The following is a 26,663-nucleotide window of genomic DNA, read 5'->3' on the forward strand; positions in this document are numbered from 1 at the left end:
CAGCAGGTTAACATCTATGAATCGCGTCTCCTTTAAAGACTTTCTGCTTTCTGCGCTCTCTGTTGGATTTATCCTTCAATTCAGAGAAAAACAACACCACTACAACATCTGGGGATTTTTATTTCAAGCCAACATCTGGAGTATCAAACTGCGGATCTATGCGTAACCCAACGAGGGAGTAAAGGACATTTGTGAAGTTGAAGAGGAGGAATGTATCGTTTCTTTGTCAAACTAATATTTTTGGTTTCGGCAATTGTCATCTCAGAAGGTAAATCCACTCAGTGCGGAGTTTTATTTATGTATTGGAGAATAAGCATGCGCACTACTGCGGAAAAAATTAAAAAAGTGCGTAAACGTAATAGTAATAATAATAACACCGGTTTTTGTCTTCATTGCATTGCAGGTATTTAAAAACATGTGATTTTTGTGTAAAGTTTTGCAGTTTTCTTGTTCTGGGGAGCAATTTAAATAATGCAACAGATGTGGTGCACTTTGCGCAGGTCTTTTAACTTGTGTTTTCTTTTTCCTAAGTGGTAATTTGTTAGAAATTAGAAATGAGTTTTTAACTGACCAATGTCACCCATAGTGTTAATTTGTTTGTTGCAAGTTTGAAGATTCCCACTGAAAAACACCCTTTGAGCAACATTATAGACGATAGAAGTCTGCGTGTGCTGGGACGGGACGGGGGCCCAGCGGGGGGTGATGCGGGCTGCTTTTGTGGGGACACCTTTTGTCTGGAAGTGTGGGAGAGGGCTGTGAGACTTTAGGGGGGGGTGGGGGGTCTGCCGGTAAACAATGCCCTGAGGAGAGTGTTTTATGGCTCGTGCTGGACTCTGATTTCTTTTGTTCCGGTCTGATCCCCGCAGCTGCTGCTGCTGCGTGTGCGCGCACCCTGTGCGTAATAAGCGTGCGCACCTACACTAAAGCACGCACGCACTGTGCCCTCCTCCTCACCGGTGTGTGTCCACTAGGCATCAGCAGCACTGTGTCCCCTGAGGACACTGGTGTAACAATTCAATTAAACTACAGGACGTGGACGTGTGTGTGTGGAAATATTAATTCTGATGAATAAAAATGTGTTACTATCTCATTTTCAATCAGAATCCTGGCTATTTCTTACTTTACAGAACATGTTTCAAACTCAAGGGCCGGGGGCCAAATCCGATCCCTTTGGAGCATCTAATTTGGCCCCACAGAAAAAAACATGAATCATTGTGCAAATGAAAGTCAACAATTTTTGCAGGGGCTTACAGTTTTCCCGGTGCTTATATTGTACAATTGCAGTCATTTTTAATAATAAAAACTTGAAAAAATTCACAATTCCGACAAAATCCTCCAATTTTCCTTAAACAATGACATAATATTTCCCTTCACTGAATAAAAATTGGTCACAAAATCTAGGAAATTTAAAATCTATCTCTCATTGCTTGGATATTATCATTTGTTTTATTTTTTTTTTATGTATACGTAGAAGGGCATACTAGGACACAATAATAACTTGTTCTTTCTTTTTTCTGATTTATATTTCTTTGGTTTCATCACTGTAGTTTCTGTTGTTGTTTTAACCTGTAAAGTGTCTTTGAGTTTCTAGAAAAGTGCTTTTAAATAAAATGTATTATTGTTATGACCCCTGAACTAAAATGAGTTTGACACTCCTGATTTACAGGCTCCACAAACTAAAAGGTCAGTTAAATATATGTTTATCTAATTTTGTTCTAATGCATTCAACAGGTCTGAAATGCTCCCTCCCCACTGAGTCGTGTCTGAATGGAGGACGATGTGAACCCACCTCCAATGGAAACGGCGAGTGCAGGTGAGTGTGATGTTGCATTACAGACAGGAGTAACATTACTACTACTACTTCTCTGTGTTATCGACCGTATAGCCTTAACAGTGTACGGCTTCAAAGTGTCTTTCGGTGTGGAAGGAAAAAAAGGGGGCCACACATTCCCTTTTTTCATTCCAGCCATTGAGAGCAACCAGTGCTCAGCAACCATGCAGGGGCCCTCCAGTGTTTCTTCTAAACTGGTGTTTGACTGGTTTCACTTGGAGCCACTTTGTTGCTCTGTGCACCCTTTCCCAAAGGAAAAAACAACTTTCAACTTAAAAACAGAAGTGTCGATCCAGGCTAGCTGGATTCAATCCTTTCACTCCAGCAGCAGCAGCAGCAGCAGCTACTTTAATGAATGCAAGACCCCTCCGCCAGGCAAAGTGAGAGGACGCGTCCAGTCCTAAATCTTGTTTTTCTGCTCTTTCATGGGTGACAGCTGGGGCTCGCCTGCCGCCCGTCTCCCATTGTCCAGCAGTCACAATAATGCTGTGTGACTAATCTGAGTGGGGCTTCCCATCATGCCACAGCCACCACAAAACACATCAAACCTTACCACAAACCCTACCCCCTTTGCCTCTGTTTTGAATGGTCCCCCCCCAACCCTATCTATCTCCATCTCCACTAGTATCTTACCCATGAGCGTGTGTGATCTCCATTTGAGAGCCAGATGGCTGTTGGAAATGTAATTGGATTGGATGTATGAGTGTGAGATTAATTGGAATAAAGTGCAAAAATTTCAGTGCAAACAAGTGACAACAGACCCAGAAGGCAGATTGTGGGGTGTTTGTTTATGGGTTGACGTTAAAAAGGCAAGAGACTTAAAAATTATAACATGTTTCTAGTTGGGTTTTTATTACCCTTGGAAATGTGCAAAATCTAAATAGCACAATAAAAACTGGTAATGGAAACGCCTGAATTGTGGAAGAAAAAAAACACTCAAATATTGCTAAAAAGTTTTTACGCTTTCGTGAGGTGGAATTTCAGACGCTTTGATATTGAAATGTATCGCAAAAGCACAATGTAAACACTTTTTCCGCAAATACACGTGACAGAACGTGACGTACTTGGTCACATGACCACTTCTCTCTGAGAAAACTTGTCTACGTGTAGACATGATGAGATGTTTCTTAGCATTATACTCTATATTACTGCCATGGTATCCATTTTTTTGCAGGGAAGTCTCGCAGGATAAGATTTCATGGGAGTTACGAGGCCCCTACCCAAAACAACCTTCAATGGAAACACGTTCAAAGGGCAATTATACTTTGTTGACATTTAGAAATATCACTTTTATTTTGGAAATCCAGCTTCAAATAGCTGTTACTCAGTAAAACGGTTATTGAAGCATTGAATGTGCTTGTAAACGAGGTCAGAGATAAGGTCAGATTTTTTTTTTGCTGTCCGTGGACAATCCAGAAGCTGAAGCAAATGTATTTGGGAAGGACACAAGTGGTTTTTTGTGATATCCAATTTAGCTGTGAACTACTAAGGGACTCTGGGGTGGCCTGGTTTAGCCTCTGGGCATGAGTGGTCATGGCAGGCGCTTCTCTGTGCGTGGTCTGTGCGGACAAAAGAAAGTCAGGGACTATTGAGGAATCTTTGCTTCTAGCCCATGGGCCTCTCTAACTCACATTCTGTAATCTACACACACATACACTTGCACACATAGCCTATACACACACTTGGTCTGCACGTGTCCACATACTGGCACACAGGACCTCCCCGCACCCCCCCACAAAGCTGTCATTGTGATCCCCAGTTCTGCTTGGTCCAATTATAAACAGACAGAATAAGAGCATTAATTCTCCCACCCGCACACGCTCTTCCATCTTCCCATCCTGTCATTAATCATTCATCCCTGCCAAGCCAAGCAGCTATCAGTTATGGGGTGCACTTTCAGATTCAGGGGTCAAAGTGTAGCGTCTGTTGTAGGAGGGGTGGGGGGGTGCAGGGAGTGCTGATTCATATTATTTTTCTAGTTTATGTCACTATGACTCTAATTCTGGACAATATTTCGAGATTCAAGATATATCGAGTTTTCTATTTTGGCGATATAGAAAATTACAATATTGCCTATAACAATATATTTTTTATTTTATTGCTTATTTTGTATTTAAAACACTAGTTTTAGGGGATGCTACTTTTGCTACATCTCAGAACAGCATTAAAAGCACAGTTAGATGGATTTCTGAGTGCGTCCTAACCCGGACCTTTGCCTAAACAAGCCACACTGAAGAACTCACTCATACTTACTGTCACTTATAGGAGAAAAAGCCAAAAGTGGCACATATTGTGCAGCTGGTTGTTAATAAATGTGCCCGTGTGGTATTTTGCATTAGCAAATTTAACCCAAAGAGATCTTTCTGGTAAGACTTCATTGAGTTAAAAATATTGAGATTATATCGACATTTTGAGAAAAAATATCGAGATATGAGTTTTGGTCCATATCGCCAAGCCCTACATCAATGATAAAGTGTGTCAGACTGAAAGTTGTACGGCTCTCATCACAAGATGCTTCATAGTGACTGTGTTTGTTAAACCCACACACACGCAGCTATTGAAGAGTTCAGTGAGTCATGCTGTGTTGTGGGGTATACAGTGGCATGTAAGCATATGGTGACACAGATTTGAGTGGTAAGACGGATTAAAATCCTCTTTTCAACGCTGTTTCCCACGAGTGTGAAAGTGAGATCACATGTTGGCATTGAGAACAAGGTTAGGCTTGGTGTGTAAACTATGGTAATTGCACACCTAGTCGGTTCGTTTAGATTGCGTGGTGTCCTCACAGGGAGGATGCCCGCCCCTCCCTCCCCACATACACACACACAAACACACACTTCCTAGCAGTAAAAATAGCTTTAAGGATGCCGAGGATCCCAAAAACAGCAACAGGCTAGATTCTTGTCGGCTCTGTTTTTGTTTTGTTTTTTATCGCTCTGGTTTCTGATTCAAGTGTAAAACTTTGGCACGGCTTTGAGAACCATCAACTTAGCTTTGTTTGTTGTTCACGGTGGTGCCATACTGTACTATTTGGAAAAAGGCTTGGAAAAGATTATCTGGAAAATTTAAACAATGGATTCAAAAGTTGTTACAAAGTAATGAAATTATCTAAATTTATATAGAAGATTATTATTTATCTTATAAAGATCAATACAATAGTTATATATGATGGAATTTAGCTAAATGTCTAAATTTTACACCCAATTTTAGTGAAAATAAATGATCAATAAATTGTTTTTTTAGAGCGTCAGTAAAATAAAAGCTAAAGAGACTTTGCATGTCCAGCTATTCACCATTAAAGATTTGAAATGCGAGAAATCAGGTTCGTTTCTGTAAATGAAAAAAGTTTTGGAGACAAAAAAGGCCTCCAATGGGAGAGTACCTAGTCCTGATTCTGTAAAATACACTGTTATCTGAAGCTCTGGGTCTTCCTGTTTCCCATGCATCTGCGGCTGTCCTGTTATGCGGGCAGCTGGGGAAGTATGTAAACGCTCCAAGTCGTGTGAGTCAAATTTAGTTTCCATTTGCAACACAGTAATAGGGTCACGGCGAGGTTGAAAGGTTAGTGCCCCTGCTCAGGACATGCATGGCTGACTGACTCCTGATGATGTTTTGTTGAAATAGACACTGTTTTGCTCAGAGGTAACTGTTAAAAATATACTCAAAACATCTAAAATATCCGCTGACATTTTAAAAATCCCGCAAGACTTCTTACAGAAATAGATACCAGATGTATAGAATAATTGACAGGCAGCCTGTGATGGTTCTCCAGATCGGGCCGTTCTGAAGTAGCACAGAGCTGTCGGGTGTTGCATATTGATGGTAAAATGTCTTACCCTTAAAATGTGTCTGGGGCTATAGCCCAGCAACACTAAAGAGATGTTACACTCTCCCTCAAGGAATGCTGCTCTTCATTTGTCCTCCTATAGGATTACCAAGCAGGTCTCTGTGAATGCTCAGCTCCATAAGGGCTTAAGCAAATCAGGAGTGTACAAGTGCATGACGGGGTTAAGTGTGCCTGTTGGTGTTGGGCTTTTATTGGGTTTTAAGGGATAAGACTGCCACTCCTCTGGATGGGTCCATTCCAAGGATGCCATGGAATCTCAGATATACAAGCTAAACAAGGTGCATGTTGGAAGTGCAAGCATCCATCATAAACCTGCCCTGGAAGATAAATATGAAAAATTGTAGGCAAGATCGATTGTGTTTAAAAAAATTCCATAACAACTCCTATGACTTGGATCTGGAAATCTTCTGAGAGGCAGAGCTTTCAGAGAAGACCGATAAGAGGTTATTTTGCTCAAGTGGGCTCTGAAAGTTCAAATTCGCTACTAGTACATGTTTTTGAAAACATAAACTTATAATTGTGAACAGTTCATTCTGAAAATACCATTTTAGGCCAGGACCGGATTGAAAAGGAGGTTTTTAATCCTAATTTGACCTTCCTGGTTAAACAGGGAACTCAAAATAATTCTTTAAAAACCTATTTGATTCTTTTAAGAAGGAAAACCTCTCAATTAGTCACATAATATGTGCATGTTAGCATGTAGGCATTTTCACCAAATATGAGGAAATGCATGCATGGATGGCATGCACATTGCAGTATGACAGGACCCAACACTTAATCAATGAAAAAGGATAAATAATGATATAATGTACAAATATGATACAATTGAACATGATATTAAAATGTACCTTTAACCAAAAAAAGACTAAATTACAGAATGATACAATGCAAAATATGATACAAAAAGCTGGAATACAGTGTAATACATACCTAAATATTAGTTTGATGGATAAATCCAATGTGCTTCCACTAATGATTCACAGATTTACAACATGAAATATATAGAAGAACTGTATAACAACCAGCTACTTAAAACACAGTTAACTGTACATCTTGATGTTGTAATAGAGTATTACACAATCTGCCATCAGTGAACTTTTGTTTCTTTTGCAATGGACACCATTGTGACAGATTTGGTATCATTTCTTATTTCCTCTAGCTGAGCCAGAGCGTTGTGTTCTTGTTCCTAACAGATGTGAACCCCAGGGGTCAGATCTTGGCTAATGATTAAACACATTCAAGAGACCATCAGCTAACTGGATTTAAAAAAAAAAAAAAAAAAAAAGATACATTAACAGGAACAGGCTTTGGTAACATTTAAAGAAAGGAAAATTTTGGAATAAATAAGGAAAAGGTAGATGACTATAACAAACAGCAGGAAATATAAATCAAAATGTGTGAACACCTTACGCCACAAAAAGTTTCCATAGCATTGATGTTTCCAGCACACAGTTGGGATGATATTTTAAATTTTTCTTTTTGTCATAGGATAAAGTCACCCCAATAGTGACAGATGGTTGATCAGGATTATGTGGGAGAGAGGAGAAGGCAAAGAGGCCGTCCCACACTCACAAAAGTGTTCAGGGTCAGAGGTCAGGAAAGCATCTGCTCTGGCCTGAGGGGAACATTACTTGACGGCAGAGACCTGTTGCCGTGGTGTGTGCTGCTTATGAGGGCGGATCTTTATCTTCGACACTGTTTGCTTTTGGACAAAGAGGTTTGTCCTTTTAACTTGGGGTGACGGATTCACACAACTGTGTATTCTAAATTGATCAATCATTTGTCAATCAATTGATCACTTGCTTGAGATTGTCTTAGTGTTTTTTGAGAAGGAAATCTTCAAAGCTAGTCTCAGGCCAACAGTTACACGAGTAAGCTTTCAAAAAGGGGCACAGGGAACTGTTAAATACTCCCTGAACGGTCTCACCTAACTAAGTCAACAACTGAGGTTTCAGCAGGCCCTTGCAACATAAGGGAATGCTGTAAAAAGCAAACTGCTGGGAGCTATAAAAAACAGTCCCTACAGAAGAGACCCATGAAAAGGTAAAAAACTGAAAGCTGAGAGATTAGGGGCAAAAAAGGAGAATAAAATGTTTTACAAAAGAGGAAATCCAATGGAGAACAGGTAAGAAAGACAGGAATCAGGAAGCAGTGGTGTGATTGGAGGAAGAGGGCAGAGGAGACAGAAGTTGCAACAGCTGACTTCACATGGGTCTATTATGTCCCTGGAGGAGAGGGTGGCTTGTCCTCACCCCCCATTTGAGAAAGAGAACAGAGCAGGAGGGAGAGGAGGAGAAAGGAAGAAGGGGGTGGAGAGGAGGAGGAGCCCTGTTCAACAGCTGCCTTCATTAACATGCGCACCTGCTCCCTGTGGAGATACTCAGAGGCCAACAGATGCCCTACGTTGCACAGAAACACACACACACACACACGCACTGGTGTGCACTACACACTGTCACCCAAACCCCCAATTCAAACATAAACACTTTTTTCGCTGACTTTAAATGCTGGCCCACTTGACAGATGGTACTTCACTGTTACACATGGAGCACACATAAAAACGATGGAGCAGTTTTCACATAAGATGAAAAATCACTTTAGTGCAAGTTAAGTGAAAGTGTTTCCTAGAAAATTGTTCGTGGCTTAAATTATTAAGTTTGATAATAATCAGTCAGTTGAGGTTACGTGTGTAGCAGTAACTAACAGGCCTTCATCTGAATTGAGAGGGAAGAGAGGCTTAGTCCCTGAAAGCAGTGCTCCATGTGGGACAACCATTGGCGGCACAGTCCTCTTGATCTCAATGGTCATCCAGGATGTGTGCAGACAGCCTGGGGACAAAAGGTAGACGGGAACCGGCATTCTATGGCGCGACTATTTAGTAGCGTCTGTTTTTCAACACACTGTGTTTTCAAGGTTCTGAGGGAGTCTAATCCAGAGAGATGCTACAACAACACACTGTTCTCATCCCGCTGCATTGGGACTTTGTTGGGCGGGAACTTTTAGTCCCATTACTCCCTCCCCCACCCCCCAGCAACCCCTCCAACACCCCCCCTTACTTTCCCCCTCCTTTATCCCTCTTTTGTTTAAATAGATCTTCATGATTTTGAAGAGACTCTAGTTTTCTAAATATTGTGGTTTTTTGCTATGTCTTCCAGGTGTCCAAGTGACTATGTGGGCAACCGGTGCCAGTACCCAAGTCCGTGCAGCCCTTCACCTTGCCGGAATAGTGGCGAATGCCGCGCCATCTCCCATGGCAACACGTTTGATTTTCGCTGCGTGTGCCGCCTGGGCTTCACCGACCGGCTATGCCTGACCCCCACCAACCATGCCTGCATGAGCTCCCCTTGCCGGAATGGTGGGACATGTGATCTGATTAGTCTTGCCTCCTACCGATGCCATTGTCCACCGGGTTGGTCAGGTATGTCTTCTATTATTGTTCTATTGAATATGTTCTATTATATACTCTCAGGCATTTAGTGGTAAAAAACAAAAAAACACAACAACAATAGAATAAAATGTCAAAAGTAGATCCAGAAAAGTTACGATTATTGTAGCTTTGGTTATATTGATCATAAGTAATCAGACAAAATGCAGACCTGATAAAAATGTCTTGTGTAACCTGAGCACATTGAAAGACCCCTTTGTTATTGTTCTTGTAGCTTGTCAAACAAACTGGTATTTATATTTATGCTCATTTTAATGTAGTTTTGTTTACTTTGCTGTTCAAAATAAAGTAATTGTATATCAATCAAAAGAGAAGTTAACTACTACTAAATTTGACTTTCTATTGCAAAAATGTGTATGCATTTATGGAAAACTGTTATTTGAAATTGCAATTTGTAATTTGAATTTGATGTGTTAATTTCCAAGGCAAAACCTGCCAAATCGCTAACCCATGCGCATCAAATCCATGTGCAAACGGTGGCCAGTGCTCAGCCTTCGACTCCACCTTCATCTGTACGTGCCCGCACGCCTTCCACGGTCAAACCTGCAAGCAAGACATCAACGAGTGTGCCCAGATTCCATCTCCCTGCCTAAACGGGGGTATATGTGTGAACGAAGTGGGCTCGTATCACTGCCGCTGTCCTCAGGAGTTCACCGGCCAACACTGCCAGACCCCTTACATGCCCTGCAGCCCCTCACCTTGCCAGAACGGGGGCACTTGTGTTCAGAAGGGTGACACCACATACGACTGCAGTTGCCTTCCAGGTAACTGACAAAATCTTTTTTTTACACGTAAACAAGCTCAACCCTGGTGGCTTGGTTCATTCAATGTTTCAAACAGGATTGCATGTCAACAAAACGTGTACACACACACACTAAAGCGCAGTCTTGTTATAGTAGTAACGTCTAGATGAGGGGAATGAGTAATCTCGGGTGAGCCCCCCTTTTCCGATTCTCCCTGCCAACCTTCACTTGCAGGATGCAGTCATACAGACGTTTCCTTTTGATAATCAGCAGCCCATCACACACAGCAATGTATAGAAACACACGCCCTGTTCATGAGGTCACAGTCTCACAATAGTATCTTGTTTTTGCTACAAAAAAAGTCTATGCAACACTGAGTTACTTCTTTTGGAGTCAGAAACATTCTAGAGGGGAGATTGTATTTCTAAAGTAAACTTAACCCCAAATCATTATGCAGAATGCATTCTAGATATGCAGAGAAATTGCGTTGCATTATGTGTTAAAGTTTATCCCATGCTCTCGTGGATTTCTGCGCCGGAATGTGTGTGGACACCCAAGCTGCACGAGCACCTGCAGAGTTGTGGGTTAATAGTTAATCAGACACCTACTCCATCCTTTGATCTTAAAGATGAAGATAATCAGAATGGTCATCTTTATGGCATTCAACCAATCTACCATGAGGATATGAAAAGCTTATCTTTTTTTTATAAGTAATAAACTAAGAAAGAGAATCAGATGATTAACCAAACCTTTTATCTGTTGTTCTTTACCAGGCTTTACAGGCCAGCAGTGTGAGCATAATATCGATGACTGTCCAGGCCACAACTGCCAGAATGGCGGAATGTGTGTGGATGGCGTAAACACCTACAACTGCCAGTGTCCACCGCATTACACAGGTAAGCTTTCGGCTTGCTTGGTCTAGGTTGAGTATTCTAGCTTGGGTTGCGTGAGTTCTCGGGTGCAAACCCAGACAAGCCCCCAAAAATGTGCTATCTCCCTGATCTAAGATGTTGGTACATAACATATCAGACAAGACATTTTGGAGAAAATTATCTTTGAGGCATTTTTTCTCCGTCAATGTTTGTAGGCCAGTACTGCACAGAGAACGTAGACGAGTGTGTCCTGATGCCCAACGCGTGCCAGAATGGAGGAACATGCCACGACACGCATGGCAGCTACCACTGTGTCTGTGTCAATGGGTGGACGGGTGATGACTGCAGCGAGAACATTGATGACTGTGCCAGCGCGGCTTGTTACCACGGTGCAACCTGCCATGACCGAGTGGCATCGTTCTTCTGCGAGTGTCCTCATGGACGCACAGGTATTCCCACATGTGCCTCTTTAGAACGTTCTGTCAAAGATATTCCTAAATATTCTGTTGCTTAGAATGTTATTGTAAGGATACATTTAAGTGTATTGGTATTTTTAGGTTTGCTGTGCCACTTGGATGATGCTTGCATCAGCAATCCATGCCAAAAGGGCTCCAACTGTGACACCAACCCGGTTAACGGAAAGGCAATCTGCACCTGTCCTCCTGGTTACACCGGGTCAGCTTGCAACCTGGACATTGACGAGTGTTCCCTTGGTAAATAAACTGGGTCTATCTTTCACTTTAAAAATGCTGTCTTTTACAAATGTTTTGCAAAATAAAAGTACCTTAAATAAAATACACAATTAACTGGCCATTCTCCAGGTGCCAACCCTTGTGAGCACGGTGGTCGCTGCCTCAACACCAAAGGCTCTTTTCAGTGCAAATGCCCTCAAGGATACGAAGGACCTCGCTGTGAAATGGACGTCAATGAATGCATGTCCAACCCTTGTCACAATGACGCTACCTGTCTGGACCAGATTGGTGGATTTCACTGCATCTGCATGCCCGGTAAGTCCCAGATAACAAGCACTTTACACATTAAAGATTTCCCTTCATGTACATCTTACAACTTGATCATCATATTTTGTTTTGTCACTTTATAGCCCGATTTTTAACAAGGCATACAGTATATATGAATAAATTATCTGAGAGAAAAATGCTCTTGCTATTAAAGCATTCATGATACAATCAGGAACTAAATGAATCTATCGTCAAAAATATTTGAGGAAATTAATTAAATATTTGTTATGACATTAATCTGTCATAAAAGCAAGGAAGGAAATGTTGATTTTTGTCCCGTCTCCCATTCCAGGATATGAGGGTGTGTTTTGTCACATCAACACCGACGAGTGTGCCAGCCAGCCTTGCCTCAATAATGGCAAGTGCGTCGACAAGATCAATTCTTTCCACTGCGAGTGTCCCAAAGGTTAGTATGAAACTGGGAAGCTGAAAAAATAATGGTGTAACTTGAGTAGAAGGATTTGGCGTCAGGATTGTTTGTGTCACATTTAACCCCTTTTTTTGGGTCAGACAATGGGACCAAGAGAAGAGGCTGTAAAAGAGAGGATCATTAACCTGTCCGTCTACGAGTGTAGCTCTCATAGTTCACGCAATGAATGTGAATAATTAACTTTTTCTTAAAGTTTCACTCAAAAGAATTTTACGAGTGAACTGGACAGAGTGGACATTAGCATATTTAGCGGGCATGAGAATTTGTACGAGAGCTTAGCGCCAAAACAGAGGGGGCAGGGATGGCTGATTAGCTGTATGCCATTGTATGGAAGTTTGAAAGAAAGTTTTCACTGCACAGTAAAAGCTGGTAGGGTGAGGCGGGGGAAGTGGATTTCAGGAGTTTCAATAAGCTGTGGAAAAACTTCACATAAAAAGCCTTGACTGTATGATTTGATTTTCTCAATTTGTTTACATAATGTGAACATTTAAAATTTCATCTAATTTACAGGTTTTTCTGGGAGTCTATGTCAAGTGGACATTGACGAGTGCGCCAGCACTCCCTGCAAGAATGGTGCCAAGTGTACCGACGGACCCAACAAATACACCTGTGAATGTGCCGAAGGTGCGCTTGTTTTCTACCTACTGTTTTTATTTCTTTGCATCTTTTTATTCAACCTTTTTGTTTTTCGCTCTTAGGCTTCACCGGGCAGCACTGTGACACTGACATCAACGAGTGCTACTCTGACCCTTGTCACTACGGCACCTGTAAGGACGGTCTGGCCTCCTTCACGTGCTACTGCCGCCCGGGCTACACTGGCCGTCTGTGTGAGACCAACATCAATGAGTGTCTGAGTCAGCCCTGTAAGAATGGGGGCACATGCCAGGATCGTGAGAACACGTATATCTGCTCCTGTCCTAAAGGCACCGCAGGTGAGCTATCGGACGCAGAATGAGCCTGAACTAGTTTCATACAATGTGTCTGTATCTAGGTTTACACTACGTGAAGACTAGTTGTCGGATTAGGTCTAGTCTAGACCGATTTAACACCAAATTAGGACTGATTGTCGGCATCATTGTGGCCAGTAGTTCCCAAACTTTAACTGTCATTTCCAATTCGAAGAACAAAAAGTTTTCAAAAATCAACCCTTGTAAAAGGTAAAAAATTGTGACTATTCTTCAAAGCTCCTAAAAACAACATGAAATGTTCAATCACATATTTCAGAACAGTAATATCAAAGTTCTTTGAGTGCAAAGAAAAAATACTGCTCTATTTTTCATGCTCAAGGCCGTTCTCACGCCCTGCCCTCCAGTTTTAAAACCACTGACTGATTTAGGCACAGATTGTTGTCTAATAGCGATAGAACCATTTAGCTAGTAGCTAATCAATCTCTTTTTTTTAAGTGTGGTCTATTCTTGGCTCTTGTTGTGAAAGACTAGAATGAAATATGGCTCTCCTAAGCCCTTTTGAACATTACATTATCTCTGTTTTTTACCTTTTATTTATTTGTTTATCACATAGATGTAAGTTTTACACATAGCCGTGATGTAGCATAATGAGGTGGGTAATATCAAGACCAAGATTTAGGACCAATCTTTCATTCATTATTCTACTCTAAACATTTCTATTTTGTCCTCCTATCATCAGGTTTCAATTGTGAGATAAACCTGGACGACTGTAAGAGCAAACCCTGCGACTACGGGAGGTGCATCGACAAAATCAATGGTTATGAGTGTGCCTGCGAGCCCGGATACACAGGTGAGCACTGGGTGTAGTCCACAGGTGCTGGGGGAGGGGTGATCCCATGAGCTTTGGGGAGGGGCAGGTACGACAGGTGGCTGGCGGCTCCACTCCTTGGAAACAATAGTGTTGGATTGCGTGCGTGGGATGGATGAAGGGGGTTTGTAGAGAAAAGGGAATACAACCCTCCTACAACCTGATGCATGCACGAACACACTTGCACATACACAAACAAAGCACTAACTTTGTTTGCGATTTCAAAAGACTGTGACGTTGAGCCTATAAGGACTCCGTAAGGTGATATCGAAAAAAAAAGAAAAAGAAAACACAGGCTGAGCTTTAATCACATTTCACATGTTTGCTGGTGTGTAACGGTACAACAAATCCCATTGAAGGCTCAGACTACAGTGTTTTCACATCAGTCATTTCGCTCACACACAACTACCTACTTTAGGATGTTTGGTGGACTACTCTTGCCCTCTTTCTTTTGGTGGCCTGGTAGAACCGGTTCTGACCGGTAGTGGCTCTGTAACTATTCTCAAAAAGGGGGCTACAGACTAGAGGAGAAGGGTAGAAGTATGTGTGCAGGCTGCTGTGAGTCCCCCCTCCCCTGTTTTCTTCCCTCTCCATCTTTTTTGTGCTGATGAGGTGAGTGTGGAGGGCACGGCAGGACTGAGACACACAGGGACAGAGGACTATTGTAAATGAAGATCGGGCAGTTGGATCCTCCCCTTGTGATTGATGAGGAGCAGAGGAGGAGGGCTCTGAGGGGGGTTAAGGGGGGTTTTAATTGTTACTCGGCCTTGTGTGAAATGGGTCTGGCCGTCTGTCCCTGTAAACAGTCCTTGGTGAGGTTAGTCCTCCCTAGGTGGGGTGGGGGGGCTGAAGTAGTGATGTGTGTGTGTTAGCATGAATAGGAAGCATGAATAGAGAGAGTAGAGTAACCCCCCTCCCTCTTCACCCGGCAACACCTCCCTCTCAGATCACAAACTCTACTTCTGTCTATTCAACGGGGCCCCATTTAATCAATGCAGTTGGAGCAAAAGGGCCCCCAGGGGCCACCAGGCTACGCACACATTGGAGCTGCTTAGCTTGTGTTAGCTGAATGTTGAAGGACTGGTTGTCGTGCTTTTGTCCGAAATCTTAAAAGGACTTTAGTTACTACAAACATTTACGATAATTTCCACAACAGGGTTTCAATTTTGTTATTATTGACTTCTTTCCAATTTAAAGGGAATTACTGTAAAAAGTTAGTAGACATCTTATGTTTAACCACAGGTGTTAGTATCAGAATTTATTACGGCTTTTACAAGGGTTTGGGCTTAAACAGAATCAGAATTCCTTTATTAATCCGAGGGGGAAATTGTTTATATGGTTGGTGACATTCTAGAACTAAATCTCAGGAAAATAGTTTGGAAAATCAGAGCCAAAACGAGTAAATCGCCATTACACTTATTTGGTAAACAAACTTTTAACGCAAGGATTTAAAAGTATTTTAGTGCCTTTTTAAACATTTTTGGGGCTGAATTCATGGTCTTAAGTAACACATCATCATCTATCTAACGAAAAAGAGGAATGTAAGAGTGTGAATACACTTATTTTATTTGGTAAATCTATTTTCAATGTAGGTGTATTAAGGTAAAAAGGGATCTTTGCAAAGTGCTTAATACCTTACCACGCCATCATATACTTCCTGGCATATACTGAACCTTGCACTTAAAATCCAATGTTTCTGTCATTTTTAGGAGTAATGTGTAACATCAACATTGACGACTGCGCCATCAACCCTTGTCACAATGGTGGTACGTGTGTGGATGGCATCAACAGCTTCACCTGCCTTTGCCCGGAGGGGTACAATGACGCCACTTGTTTGTCACAAGTGGACGAGTGTGGCAGTAACCCTTGTATCCACGGCCGATGTCAGGACCTTATTAATGGGTGAGCACATGGGACCATTTCCATCACGTACATTATCAGGGTAAACAATATCACAGGATCTGAATAGTCCCCTAGTTTACAAACCACATGTTCCAGAGAAGAGTTCAAAGATTGAACCGGTTTTAAGTTAATTTTGTGTAATTATCACTGCATTAGTTTATTTATCCTATATTAATGAATTGAAATGGTTCCTAAATGTTTTATACAGTATTTTATTTGGTTTCCCTGTGTTTTAATACTCCTTGTTGGCAGTATGAATAGAAATTGGTAATTTTTTTGAGCAAATGCTCTAGTTTTTTACTTTTCTTATTTTAGCAAGTCGATTTTTGGTTTTTCAATATCCCACTCTACCATAAACATATTATTATTTTGTTTTCACTACAGAGTTGCAACATTTACAACTTGGAATGATTCATTGTCATTACCCTAGCACTAATGGGATGAAGATTAGCCAGTAGTAAACAATTTATTGAATGACCTCAGCTTGGCTAACTACGGTACTTGTTTTCTCTTTGCTGCAGGTACAGATGCACCTGTGACTCTGGTTGGAGTGGTCAAAACTGTGACATCAATAACAATGAGTGTGAATCCAACCCGTGCATGAACGGAGGAACCTGCAAGGACATGACCAGCGGATACCACTGCACATGCAGAGCTGGCTTCACAGGTTGGTTATAGCATCTCTGATTTGCTGTCTGTTAGTAAAAACAAACTGTGTGAACTGCAGTGAGAGGACCAGGCAAGCCTTCATCCTAACCCAAGTGTGTTCTCTAATCCGGTCATTGTAGGACCTAACTGCCAAACTAACATCAACGAGTGCGCCTCCAACCCATGTCTCAACCAGGGAACCTGCATCGATGATGTGGCCGGATACAAGTGCAATTGTTTGCTGCCTTACACTGGTATGACATGTTACTCAAATAACAGAAGACTGCCTAATGTGTAGCCCCCACTCAGATGTTTTCCAGCGTTTGAAAAGATAATCCAGTTTCCACCCCAAAGATTTCTACTATCGCATCATCCTGTGTTGTTGCAGCTGCAAACTGGGATCTCTGTTCTTGGTGTTCTGGAAAAGATCTACTTGAATGCTTTGCTGCAAAAACTGTGTGTGTGTGTGTGTGTGTGTGTGTGTGTGTGTGTGTGTGTGTGTGTGTGTGTGTGTGTGTGTGTGTGTGTGTGTGTGTGTGTGTGTGCGCCTCTGTAGCTGAAGCAATAGACATAGCTCCAAGCCTATTCCTGCTTCCTCCATATCCTGTTTCCTGTCTGCGATAGCGTAGCGCAGAAAACAGGAAGGCCTTTCCTTTTTTCTTTTCTTTTTTTTTTTACATCATAATGGAATGGATAAGGAAAAGGAATCAAATCTGTGATTTGGCAACCACTGTTAAAATATTGTTAATTTGACTCAATGCAGATACAGTGAAGAAAAAAAATCTATTTTGCAAACGTGTAGTAAATTCAAAAGATTAAAATGTGGCCCTTCTCACAACTAACATATTTGCTTTTCCAATCAACCAACTAATTACTGTTAATATTTCCGATTGTTACACTTCTGTTATGTTTCTTGATTGACTTCCTTGAAACTGATTGTCTTCCTTGCGATTTTTATTACCTCATTGTATTGTTAAGTTATTAAGTTTGATTAGTAATGTTTTTTCGGTTTCTGTTTTTAGGTGACAACTGTGAGATCCTGCTGGCTCCCTGTAGTCCCAGACCATGTAAAAATGGAGGAATATGCAAGGAGGCGGAAGACTTCCAGAGTTTCTCCTGCATTTGTCCTGAAGGATGGCAAGGTAAGGTTTTAAGGCACATGCCTGTTTAATTCCATACATTTGTTTTAAATTACAACTGATGTCTTATTTTATTGCTTTCTTGAAGGTCAAACATGTGAAATTGATATTAATGAGTGTGTAAAGAGCCCGTGTCGAAATGGTGCCCATTGCCAGAACACTATGGGTGGCTACCAGTGCAAGTGTCAGCCAGGTTACGCCGGCCAGAAGTGTGAGACAGACGTTGATGACTGTAAACCAAGTGAGAGACACAAACAACAGCATTTAGTGCTCCCATTTGTTTTGTGATTTGAAACATTTGAATTCTTACAACTTTTTTTTCTGTGTTTCAGACCCCTGCAGTAATGGAGGTCTATGCCGCGATGGCATCAACAGTTTCACATGCACATGTCTGCCTGGGTTTCGTGGTGGCAGATGTGAGCAGGACATAAACGAGTGTGAGAGCAACCCTTGTAGGAACGGGGCTAACTGCACCGACTGTGTCAACAGCTACACCTGCACCTGCCCACCAGGATTCAGTGGTATTAACTGTGAAATCAACACCAACGACTGCACCGACAGGTATCCAATGAAAACCAATCGACTATTGTTGCCTTTGTTATAGTGACTTGATTTGCTAAGAACACCAAAAAGCCTATAGATTATTATTACTAGGCATGTGTTGCATGCTCAATGTTGCATACGGCTTTTGTTGCTATGCATGAGTTGGCTATGCATGAGTTGGCTATGCTCAAAATGTGTGACAATAATTAACTGACTTATTCCAACCCCTTCTCCCCAGTTCTTGCTTTAATGGAGGGACATGCGTAGATGGGATCAACTCCTTTACCTGCCTGTGTCTACCTGGTTTCACTGGCAGCTACTGTCAGTATGACATCAATGAATGCGACTCTAAGCCCTGCCTCAATGGAGGCACTTGTCTGGACAGCTATGGAACGTACAAGTGCACTTGTCCTCATGGTTACACAGGAGTCAACTGTCAGGTAGGGTAAAAGAAAATGTCATATTTCTCATTTATTTTTGTTCTATTGTAGGATTCATCATTTATGATTCAAACTCAGAATAAATATTTACTCTTCGTTTCTTTTTCAGAATCTTGTGCGATGGTGCGACTCTTCCCCATGCAAAAATGGGGGCTCGTGTTGGCAGCAGGGAGCCTCTTATACCTGCCAGTGCCAAACTGGATGGACTGGCCTTTACTGTGACATCCCAAGCGTCTCATGTGAGGTAGCTGCCAAACAGCAAGGTATGTATTCTCCATTCTCTGCATTCTAGATTTGGATTAAACACATTTTTTATTTTGGTTTCAGGGTTTGTTTTGTGCATTCTCTAACTTTTGTCTTTGTATAATTAGGTGTGGAAGTTGCACACTTGTGCAGGAATTCAGGCCAATGTTTAGATGCTGGGAACACACATTACTGCCGATGCCAAGCTGGGTACACAGGAAGTTACTGCCAGGAACAGGTGGATGAATGCTCACCTAACCCCTGCCAGAATGGAGCTACCTGCACCGATTATCTCGGTGGTTACAGCTGTGAGGTACGGGGAATCAAACTGGTTTTTAAAACACATTATTGGGCATGTCTACACCTCAAAATTAGTTTTTCAAAACTTGAACTACGAAATAGGTAGGGATGTAACGATTAATCGTAAGGCAGTTAAAAATCGATTCATAGGTGTCACGATCGATATCTATACCTATACATCGATACTGTGAAAACAAATATCTGACGTAAATCAGTGCAATGATGTTTTTTTTTTTTTTTAAAGTCCAATTGTTAAGGCACAAAATACATTTTCAGTTGCACTTTTAAAAGAAAAAGAACTATTATGCAGTTTTGCATTGTTTACTATAAAACCAGAATTTAAATTAATAAGCTTCTTCTTCATTTGTATTATTCCTTTATTTATTTCATTCAAGATTTATTTTTAGTTAAATTGCATTGTTTTTAATAGTTTATCAAGGGATTTTTTTGACAATTAAAAATAAAAGGAAAATAATACAGTATTTTCTAAAATAAAGGAATATTTTTCAGTCATCATTTGACTACAGTCCCATTTTGTAAAATAAATCGTGAGAGAATCGTATCGTGAACCCAGTATCATGAATCGAATCATATCGGGAGATCAGTGAATCGTTACATCCCTAGAAATAGGTATTGTTTAATTGAAAGGCTGCTTTCCCCCCTTCAACAGTGTCTCCCTGGTTATCATGGCGTGAACTGCTCCAAAGAGATCAATGAGTGTCAGTCGCAGCCCTGCCAAAATGGAGGCACATGCATTGACCTCATTAACACATACAAGTGCTCCTGTCCAAGAGGAACACAAGGTGCACACATTTAACCTACATTTAAAATCAGGCAACATGCGTTCAGCCCAAATTAATATGCTGATTATTATTTTAGGTGTTCACTGTGAGATCAATTTAGATGACTGCAACCCATCCAGTGACCCATTGACAAATGAGCCCAAGTGCTTCAACAACGGCAAATGCGTGGACCGTATTGGAGGCTACCAGTGTGTGTGCCCGCCCGGTTACGTAGGAGAGCGCTGTGAAGGTGACGTCAACGAGTGTCTGTCAGACCCTTGTGACCCTCGAGGATCCTACAACTGCATCCAGCTCACAAACAGCTATCGCTGTGAATGCCGCACTGGATACACAGGTACTGACGTGCATCCATCAGCAAAAAACCTGCAGGATTTCAGGTGTTTGCATGAAACCCTGAAACTTACTTCTGTTACTACAGGTCAGCGTTGTGACAAAGTATTTGACGGATGCAAAGGAAGGCCATGCAGAAACGGAGGGACATGTGCTGTTGCTAGTAACACTCCTCACGGATTCATCTGCAAATGTCCTCCTGTGAGTACAGCGAAGGCTTGAATATTTGGTGAAATTGGAAAAGCTAGTTACTTGAAACACTACTTGTAAATCCAATATCTACACAATGTTACATAAATACATTTTGTCAATTTTGAAAGTAATAGAGCTTTTTAATCAAAATATATTTTTTTGTTTTCTAAACAGGGATTCACTGGCTCTTCATGCGAGTATGATTCCCGCTCCTGTGGAAATCTGAATTGTAGAAACGGCGGCACATGCGTGTCAGGCCACCTTGGCCCACGTTGCTTATGTTCTCCTACTTTTACTGGGCCTGAGTGCCAAACTCCCACCGACAGCCTGTGCATCTCCAACCCTTGTTATAATGGTGGAACTTGTCAGATCACCTCAGAAGCCCCATTCTTTCACTGCAGCTGCCCCAGCAATTTTAACGGCCTGCTCTGCCACATACTGGACTACTCCTTTGTTGGAGGGCTGGGCCGGGATATTACACCTCCGCCGGAAGTGGAAGTGAGCTGCGAGATTCCTCAGTGTGATGAGTGGGCAGGGAACCACATCTGCGACTCGCTTTGCAACAACCATGCCTGTGGCTGGGATGGAGGTGACTGCTCCTTAAACTTTGATGATCCATGGCAAAACTGCTCAGCCGCTTTACAGTGCTGGAGGTACTTCAATGATGGAAAGTGTGATGGCCAATGTAATAGCCCCGGGTGTCTCTATGATGGATTTGATTGCCAAGGACAAGAAGGGCAATGCAAGTAAGTCAAGAAAGTGGTAAGAAATAACTAAAGACCTTTTGTTCCTAGAGCAGACACTCAAACAATCTTTGTCTGTTTTTCAGCCCCCTGTATGATCAGTATTGTAAAGACCACTACGCTGATGGTCACTGTGACCAGGGCTGCAACAATGCAGAGTGTGAATGGGATGGCTTGGATTGTGCCAACAACATGCCAGAAAAACTGGCCGATGGACATTTGGTTTTGGTGGTTCACATTCCACCAGAGGTGCTCAAAAACCGCTCCTCAACTTTCCTCAGGGAGCTCAGCAGCGTTCTGCACACTAATGTAGTGTTCCGCCGTGATGCCAAAGAAGAACCTATGATCTTCCCTTACTATGGAAATGAACAAGATTTGGTCAAACACAACGTGCTGAAACGCTCTACAGAAGGATGGCCCGAATGGGCCTCCATGCCATCCACTGTTTTGGAACAAGTGAAGGAGAGCGTGTCTTCCATGGTTAACTCAAGGAAACGCAGAGAGCTGGATCCTCTACAAATCAAAGGGTGAGTACCACAGCCAGATCCCTGTATCCATTATGTTCCACCATATTATTTGTGTATACAAAGAATGTTAATGTTTTTTTTTTTCTTCCTGTAGTTCGATAGTATACCTGGAGATTGACAACAGACAGTGCTACCAGCAGTCTACTGAATGCTTTCAAAGTGCTACCGATGTTGCGGCATTCCTTGGAGCGCTGGCCTCCAGAGGGAACCTCAACGTCCCCTATATCGAAGCTGTCACAAGTATGATACACATTTTTTTTTTTTTTCAAGTATGATACACATAATAGATTTTGCTCTAAGTGTGTTGGGCGTGAATCTTTATTTGACATTGATCATTTTTTATTGTTTTAGGTGTCAGACCGACTCCGTCCAGCTCAGAGCTCTACCCCATGTATGTAGTGTTCCTGGGCCTGGCAGCTCTGGGTTTTGTTTGTCTGGGTGTCCTAGTTTCCCGTAAAAGGCGACGGGAGCATGGCCAGCTGTGGTTTCCTGAAGGATTCAAAGTCTCCGAGCCTAGCAAGAAGAAACGCAGAGAGCCTTTGGGAGAAGATTCAGTTGGACTGGAGTGAGTTTTTTTTGTGAAATTAATTTCAAAGTAATCTCTAAACTGTGTGCAAGTTTAGGTGGCAACAGTCAGTCTCTTATTCTTTTCCTCTTGTAAAGTAGGTATAGGTGGACTAATCTGTTAACGCTTATCAACAGGCCGATGAAAAACTGCGACATTAGTCTCATTGATGACAATCAGAATGAATGGTGTGATGACGATCCAGACTGCCGGCAGCTCAAGGTAAGACTAATTTGAAACACTCTTCTTGTTCTTCCCTGCCCTCCAATTTACTGCAAAAACTAACTATTTCATTCAATTTCAGCTTGAAGAGCAAGTGATGTTGGACCTGAGGGACCACACTGACCACAGGAAGTGGACTCAGCAGCATCTTGATGCAGCTGATCTTCGTATCGCTTCGATAGCTCCAACTCCCCCACAGGGAGAGATAGAAAATGACTGCATGGATGTTAATGTCAGAGGACCCGGTGTGTGCAGACAAACACAATCATAAAAAAGCAGACTTAGAATAAAATACCTAAAGACTTGTAACTCAACATCTTGCTCCACCTTCCGTTGCAGATGGTTTTACTCCCCTGATGATCGCATCCTGCAGTGGAGGAGGACTGGAGACTGGCAACAGTGAAGAAGAAGAAGACCCCTCTGCAGAAATAATCACTGACTTTATTTATCAAGGCGCAAATCTCCATAACCAGACTGACCGCACTGGTGAGACTGCCCTTCATCTGGCTGCCCGGTACGCTCGCTCTGATGCAGCCAAACGCCTTCTTGAGTCTAGCGCCGATGCTAATGTCCAGGACAATATGGGCCGCACTCCGCTACATGCTGCCGTGGCTGCAGATGCACAGGGCGTGTTCCAGGTTTGTTATTCCTCTACTGAAGATGCATTTTAAAAGTATTTCAAGATGTTTCAAACTGTTTGTTTGAACACGCTTGAATTCTTACAGATTTTAATCCGAAACCGCGCCACTGATCTTGATGCCCGCATGCACGATGGCACCACGCCTCTGATTCTAGCAGCCCGATTGGCTGTTGAGGGAATGGTCGAAGAGCTTATCAACTGTCACGCTGATGCCAATGCCACTGATGACTCTGGTAGCTATTGACTTTAAACTATAATCTTAATGCAGTGATAAAGATGATTAATTTTGCAAGGTGATATGATAGTAATCATTGTCTTTGCTCCCATTGTTCAGGTAAATCCGCCCTGCATTGGGCTGCAGCTGTAAACAATGTGGAGGCTGCTTTAGTGCTGCTTAAAAACGGGGCCAACAAAGACATGCAAGACAACAAGGTAAGGGAAACACATTCTTTCTTTTTTAAAGTTTTAAATGCTTGAATGTGTAGCAGTTACATAAACATGTCATTTATTAGGAGGCATATGAAACCCTATGAGTAACTACTTGAAATTTTAATATTTGTTATTCAAACAATAACAAGGTATCTATTAGATGTTTTCAACCCTTTTTTTAGCCTTACAAAGCTAAAGAATTTAGTTTGTGCTTTTGGCTCTTTTTCAGGTTAATTTCTACTGTAAGTGGAATACAAAACAGAGATTGATATGTATTTCTACATTTTTTAAAACAAACAAACAAAAAAATAACAATAATAAAATAAAGCTTACCTTAAATACCTGAATTAGTAGCCCCTCTCATATTACAGCCAATTATTACCCAAAAACATAGCTTCCCAAATCCCTATCCCCATTTTAGTAGTTTTAAGTATTTGGCTGAAAAAGTACAAAAGGAATACATTTGATAAAGAGTTATAAGAATTTTTGATAAAAGTAACAAAATAAAAATTGAAGACTACATAATTTTGAACATCCTTGCAAAGAATTTAATTTTTTTAGCTGTGTTGTTTGCATGCCCAGATTGTAAAATGAATAAACCTAGCTATACCCTTTTGCTGAGTTTATTGAAAGACCTCAAATTTACTTACTGACCATTTGTAAATTCATTCTGTTCTTAGGAGGAAACACCCCTCTTCCTGGCGGCTCGGGAAGGGAGCTTCGAGACTGCGAAAGTTCTTCTTGAGCACTTCTCGAACCGCGAAATCACAGACCATCTCGACCAGCTGCCCAGAGATATCGCGCAGGAGCGCATGCACCACGACATTGTCCGGCTCCTGGAGGAGTACAATGTGGTGAGGAGTCCGGGGCTTCACAATGCTCCTCTGAACACCTCCAGCCTGTCGCCACCACTCTGCTCCCCCAACGACTATCTCAGCAACCTTAAACCCTCCCTGGCTATCAAGAAAGTTCGGAAACTCAGCTCTGGGGGGAAAGGTGGTAAGGATGGTGGCAAAGATAACCGACTCAAGAAGAAAAAGTCTCTGGATGGGAAGAACAATTTGTTAGACACCTCAGCAGTCCTTTCACCAGTTGATTCCCTGGAGTCTCCTCATGGCTACCTGTCCGACGTGGCCTCTCCTCCAATGGCGTCGCCCTTCCAGCAGTCCCCACCTATGTCTCTCAATCACCTACAAGGCGGTGGGGACTCCCATATGAGCCAGATGAGTTTGGGGAAAGACATGAGCTGCATGTCTTTCGATCCCAACGCACCCCGTCTCTCCCACCTGCCGGTGTCCAGCTCCAGCGGTCATGGCACTGCTTCTATGGGGGGCAGCAGAGGAGGCCAGTGCGACTGGGTGTCCAGGATGCACGCAAGTTTAGGTCAGCAGGGAAGCTTTAACCGTGCGCCACCCGTGACCCACAACCTAATGGGCGCTCTGCACGGCATCAGCACCGCCACTCTCTCCCAGATAATGGGCTACCAGAATATTCAAAGCAGCCACCTGGGCACACCCGCACACATGATGCAGCAAACACACTCACAACAGATCCAACACCAGAACTCCAACTCAACCACGGTCCCCGGTCAGAGCCTCAACCAGAGCTTCCCCACCGTTGAGTTGAACGGCTCAGACCTGCAGCAGCAGAACAACGCCTCCACCCACTCCATGTCCATCCACACCGTGATGCCACAGGAGACGCAGATCCTCAGCACCCAGTTCCTCACGCCACCCTCGCAGCACAGCTATTCAGGCCCCATGGACAACACACCCAATCACCAGCTGCAGGTGCCCGACCACCCCTTTCTCACACCCTCCCCCGGCTCTCCCGACCAATGGTCCAGCTCGTCCCCACATTCCAACATGTCCGATTGGTCGGAAGGCATCTCCAGCCCGCCCACAAGTATCCATTCACAAATGAATCTCATCCCAGACCAGTTCAAATAGACTTTTAAAGTGGAACAAAGTTCTCTGTGGAGCTCACACAGAGGAACAAACCTCTCTCAAGACTGAAGTTGCTTCTTTTTTTTTTATTTTTTTAAATGTCCTTTTTATATTAATGAAAAGAACAGTTTTAGTAAGTTTGTATTTATTTAAGTGCTTTTTGACCTAAAAGAAAATGTAAAGATGTTTTTATATTTATGCTTTTTATTTTATGTTTGTTTTATGTTTTGGAGGATTAGGAACCATTGAAGAGGAGTGTATACTATGAAAAAAAGGCTCCTACTGGTGTTCACTGGCTATTTATTTGTGTCTTGTGTTGAAACATTCACTGGAATTTTTCAAATGTTATTGTTGAACATGCTTTGCTTTACATATGTACAGTCCTTTGGTTCAACTTTTATAGGTTATTATTAAATTCAGTATTAATTATATTTAACCTTTTTTTGTCTTTGAAATGACGCAGGCTTTTGTTACTGAATTACGCTTCACTGAGTCTTACCACTGAGTCCTTATTATGTGTTGATAAAATATGTATTGTCACCGTTCAGAATGTTCGTGATGGGGCTAACTGAGAGAGTTATTGGGAAATAGTAGCAGGAATACGTTGCATTTGGAGAATTGGACCTATAAGCACAGAACATATATAAATTGATCAATGTAGGAAAACGCATGATGTAAATCTGAGCCTGTTTTCACCTTATGTAGTGGTCTGTGCTAAAGCGGACTGATTGATTTGTGAACTTTCATGATCCAAAGCGTGTTCCTTAGCTCATATTTTTTCTCAAATCACTATATATGGTTACTGTGTTTAACCTGTTGTGCGTTAAAATGCAGACCTGCTGTAGAAAGCTGAGTTGTTACATTTATGCTAGTGTGATTTCTGTTTTTCTCATGGAAATTCACACATTTGTGAGATTCCATGAAAAAAAAAAAAGAAGAAATCATTATTTGTGAAAGAAAAACAAGGACCTGTGTATGTTAAGCGACATCATCTGCACTTTTTAAATGTGTGGTTAAAGGTGTCTAAATGTCATGTTTTATAAACTAATACAGAGAATAAGGTTTTTTTTTTTTTTGTTTGTTTTTTA

At 42.0% G+C, this 26,663-nt stretch overlaps 1 protein-coding gene across 1 annotated transcript; it reads left to right on the top strand.

The window, feature by feature from the left end:
* notch1a (notch receptor 1a) lies at positions 1-26,663 on the top strand. The gene is made up of 34 exons (XM_028462479.1): positions 1-268; positions 1,732-1,813; positions 8,834-9,096; positions 9,549-9,887; positions 10,640-10,762; positions 10,954-11,187; positions 11,296-11,451; positions 11,560-11,745; positions 12,050-12,163; positions 12,698-12,811; positions 12,886-13,119; positions 13,835-13,945; positions 15,673-15,865; positions 16,387-16,532; positions 16,654-16,767; positions 17,536-17,655; positions 17,741-17,893; positions 17,985-18,213; positions 18,434-18,635; positions 18,745-18,898; positions 19,007-19,191; positions 19,849-19,981; positions 20,058-20,315; positions 20,400-20,512; positions 20,678-21,249; positions 21,333-21,773; positions 21,868-22,013; positions 22,125-22,338; positions 22,476-22,560; positions 22,643-22,805; positions 22,900-23,198; positions 23,286-23,433; positions 23,535-23,632; positions 24,310-26,663. Exons 1-34 carry the CDS (start codon positions 211-213, stop codon positions 25,576-25,578), a joined length of 7,449 nt encoding a protein of 2,482 aa, XP_028318280.1. The 5' UTR covers positions 1-210; the 3' UTR covers positions 25,579-26,663.

The sequence above is a fragment of the Gouania willdenowi genome, chromosome 12 (assembly GCF_900634775.1).
Source record: "Gouania willdenowi chromosome 12, fGouWil2.1, whole genome shotgun sequence".
Classification (NCBI taxonomy): domain Eukaryota; kingdom Metazoa; phylum Chordata; class Actinopteri; order Blenniiformes; family Gobiesocidae; genus Gouania; species Gouania willdenowi.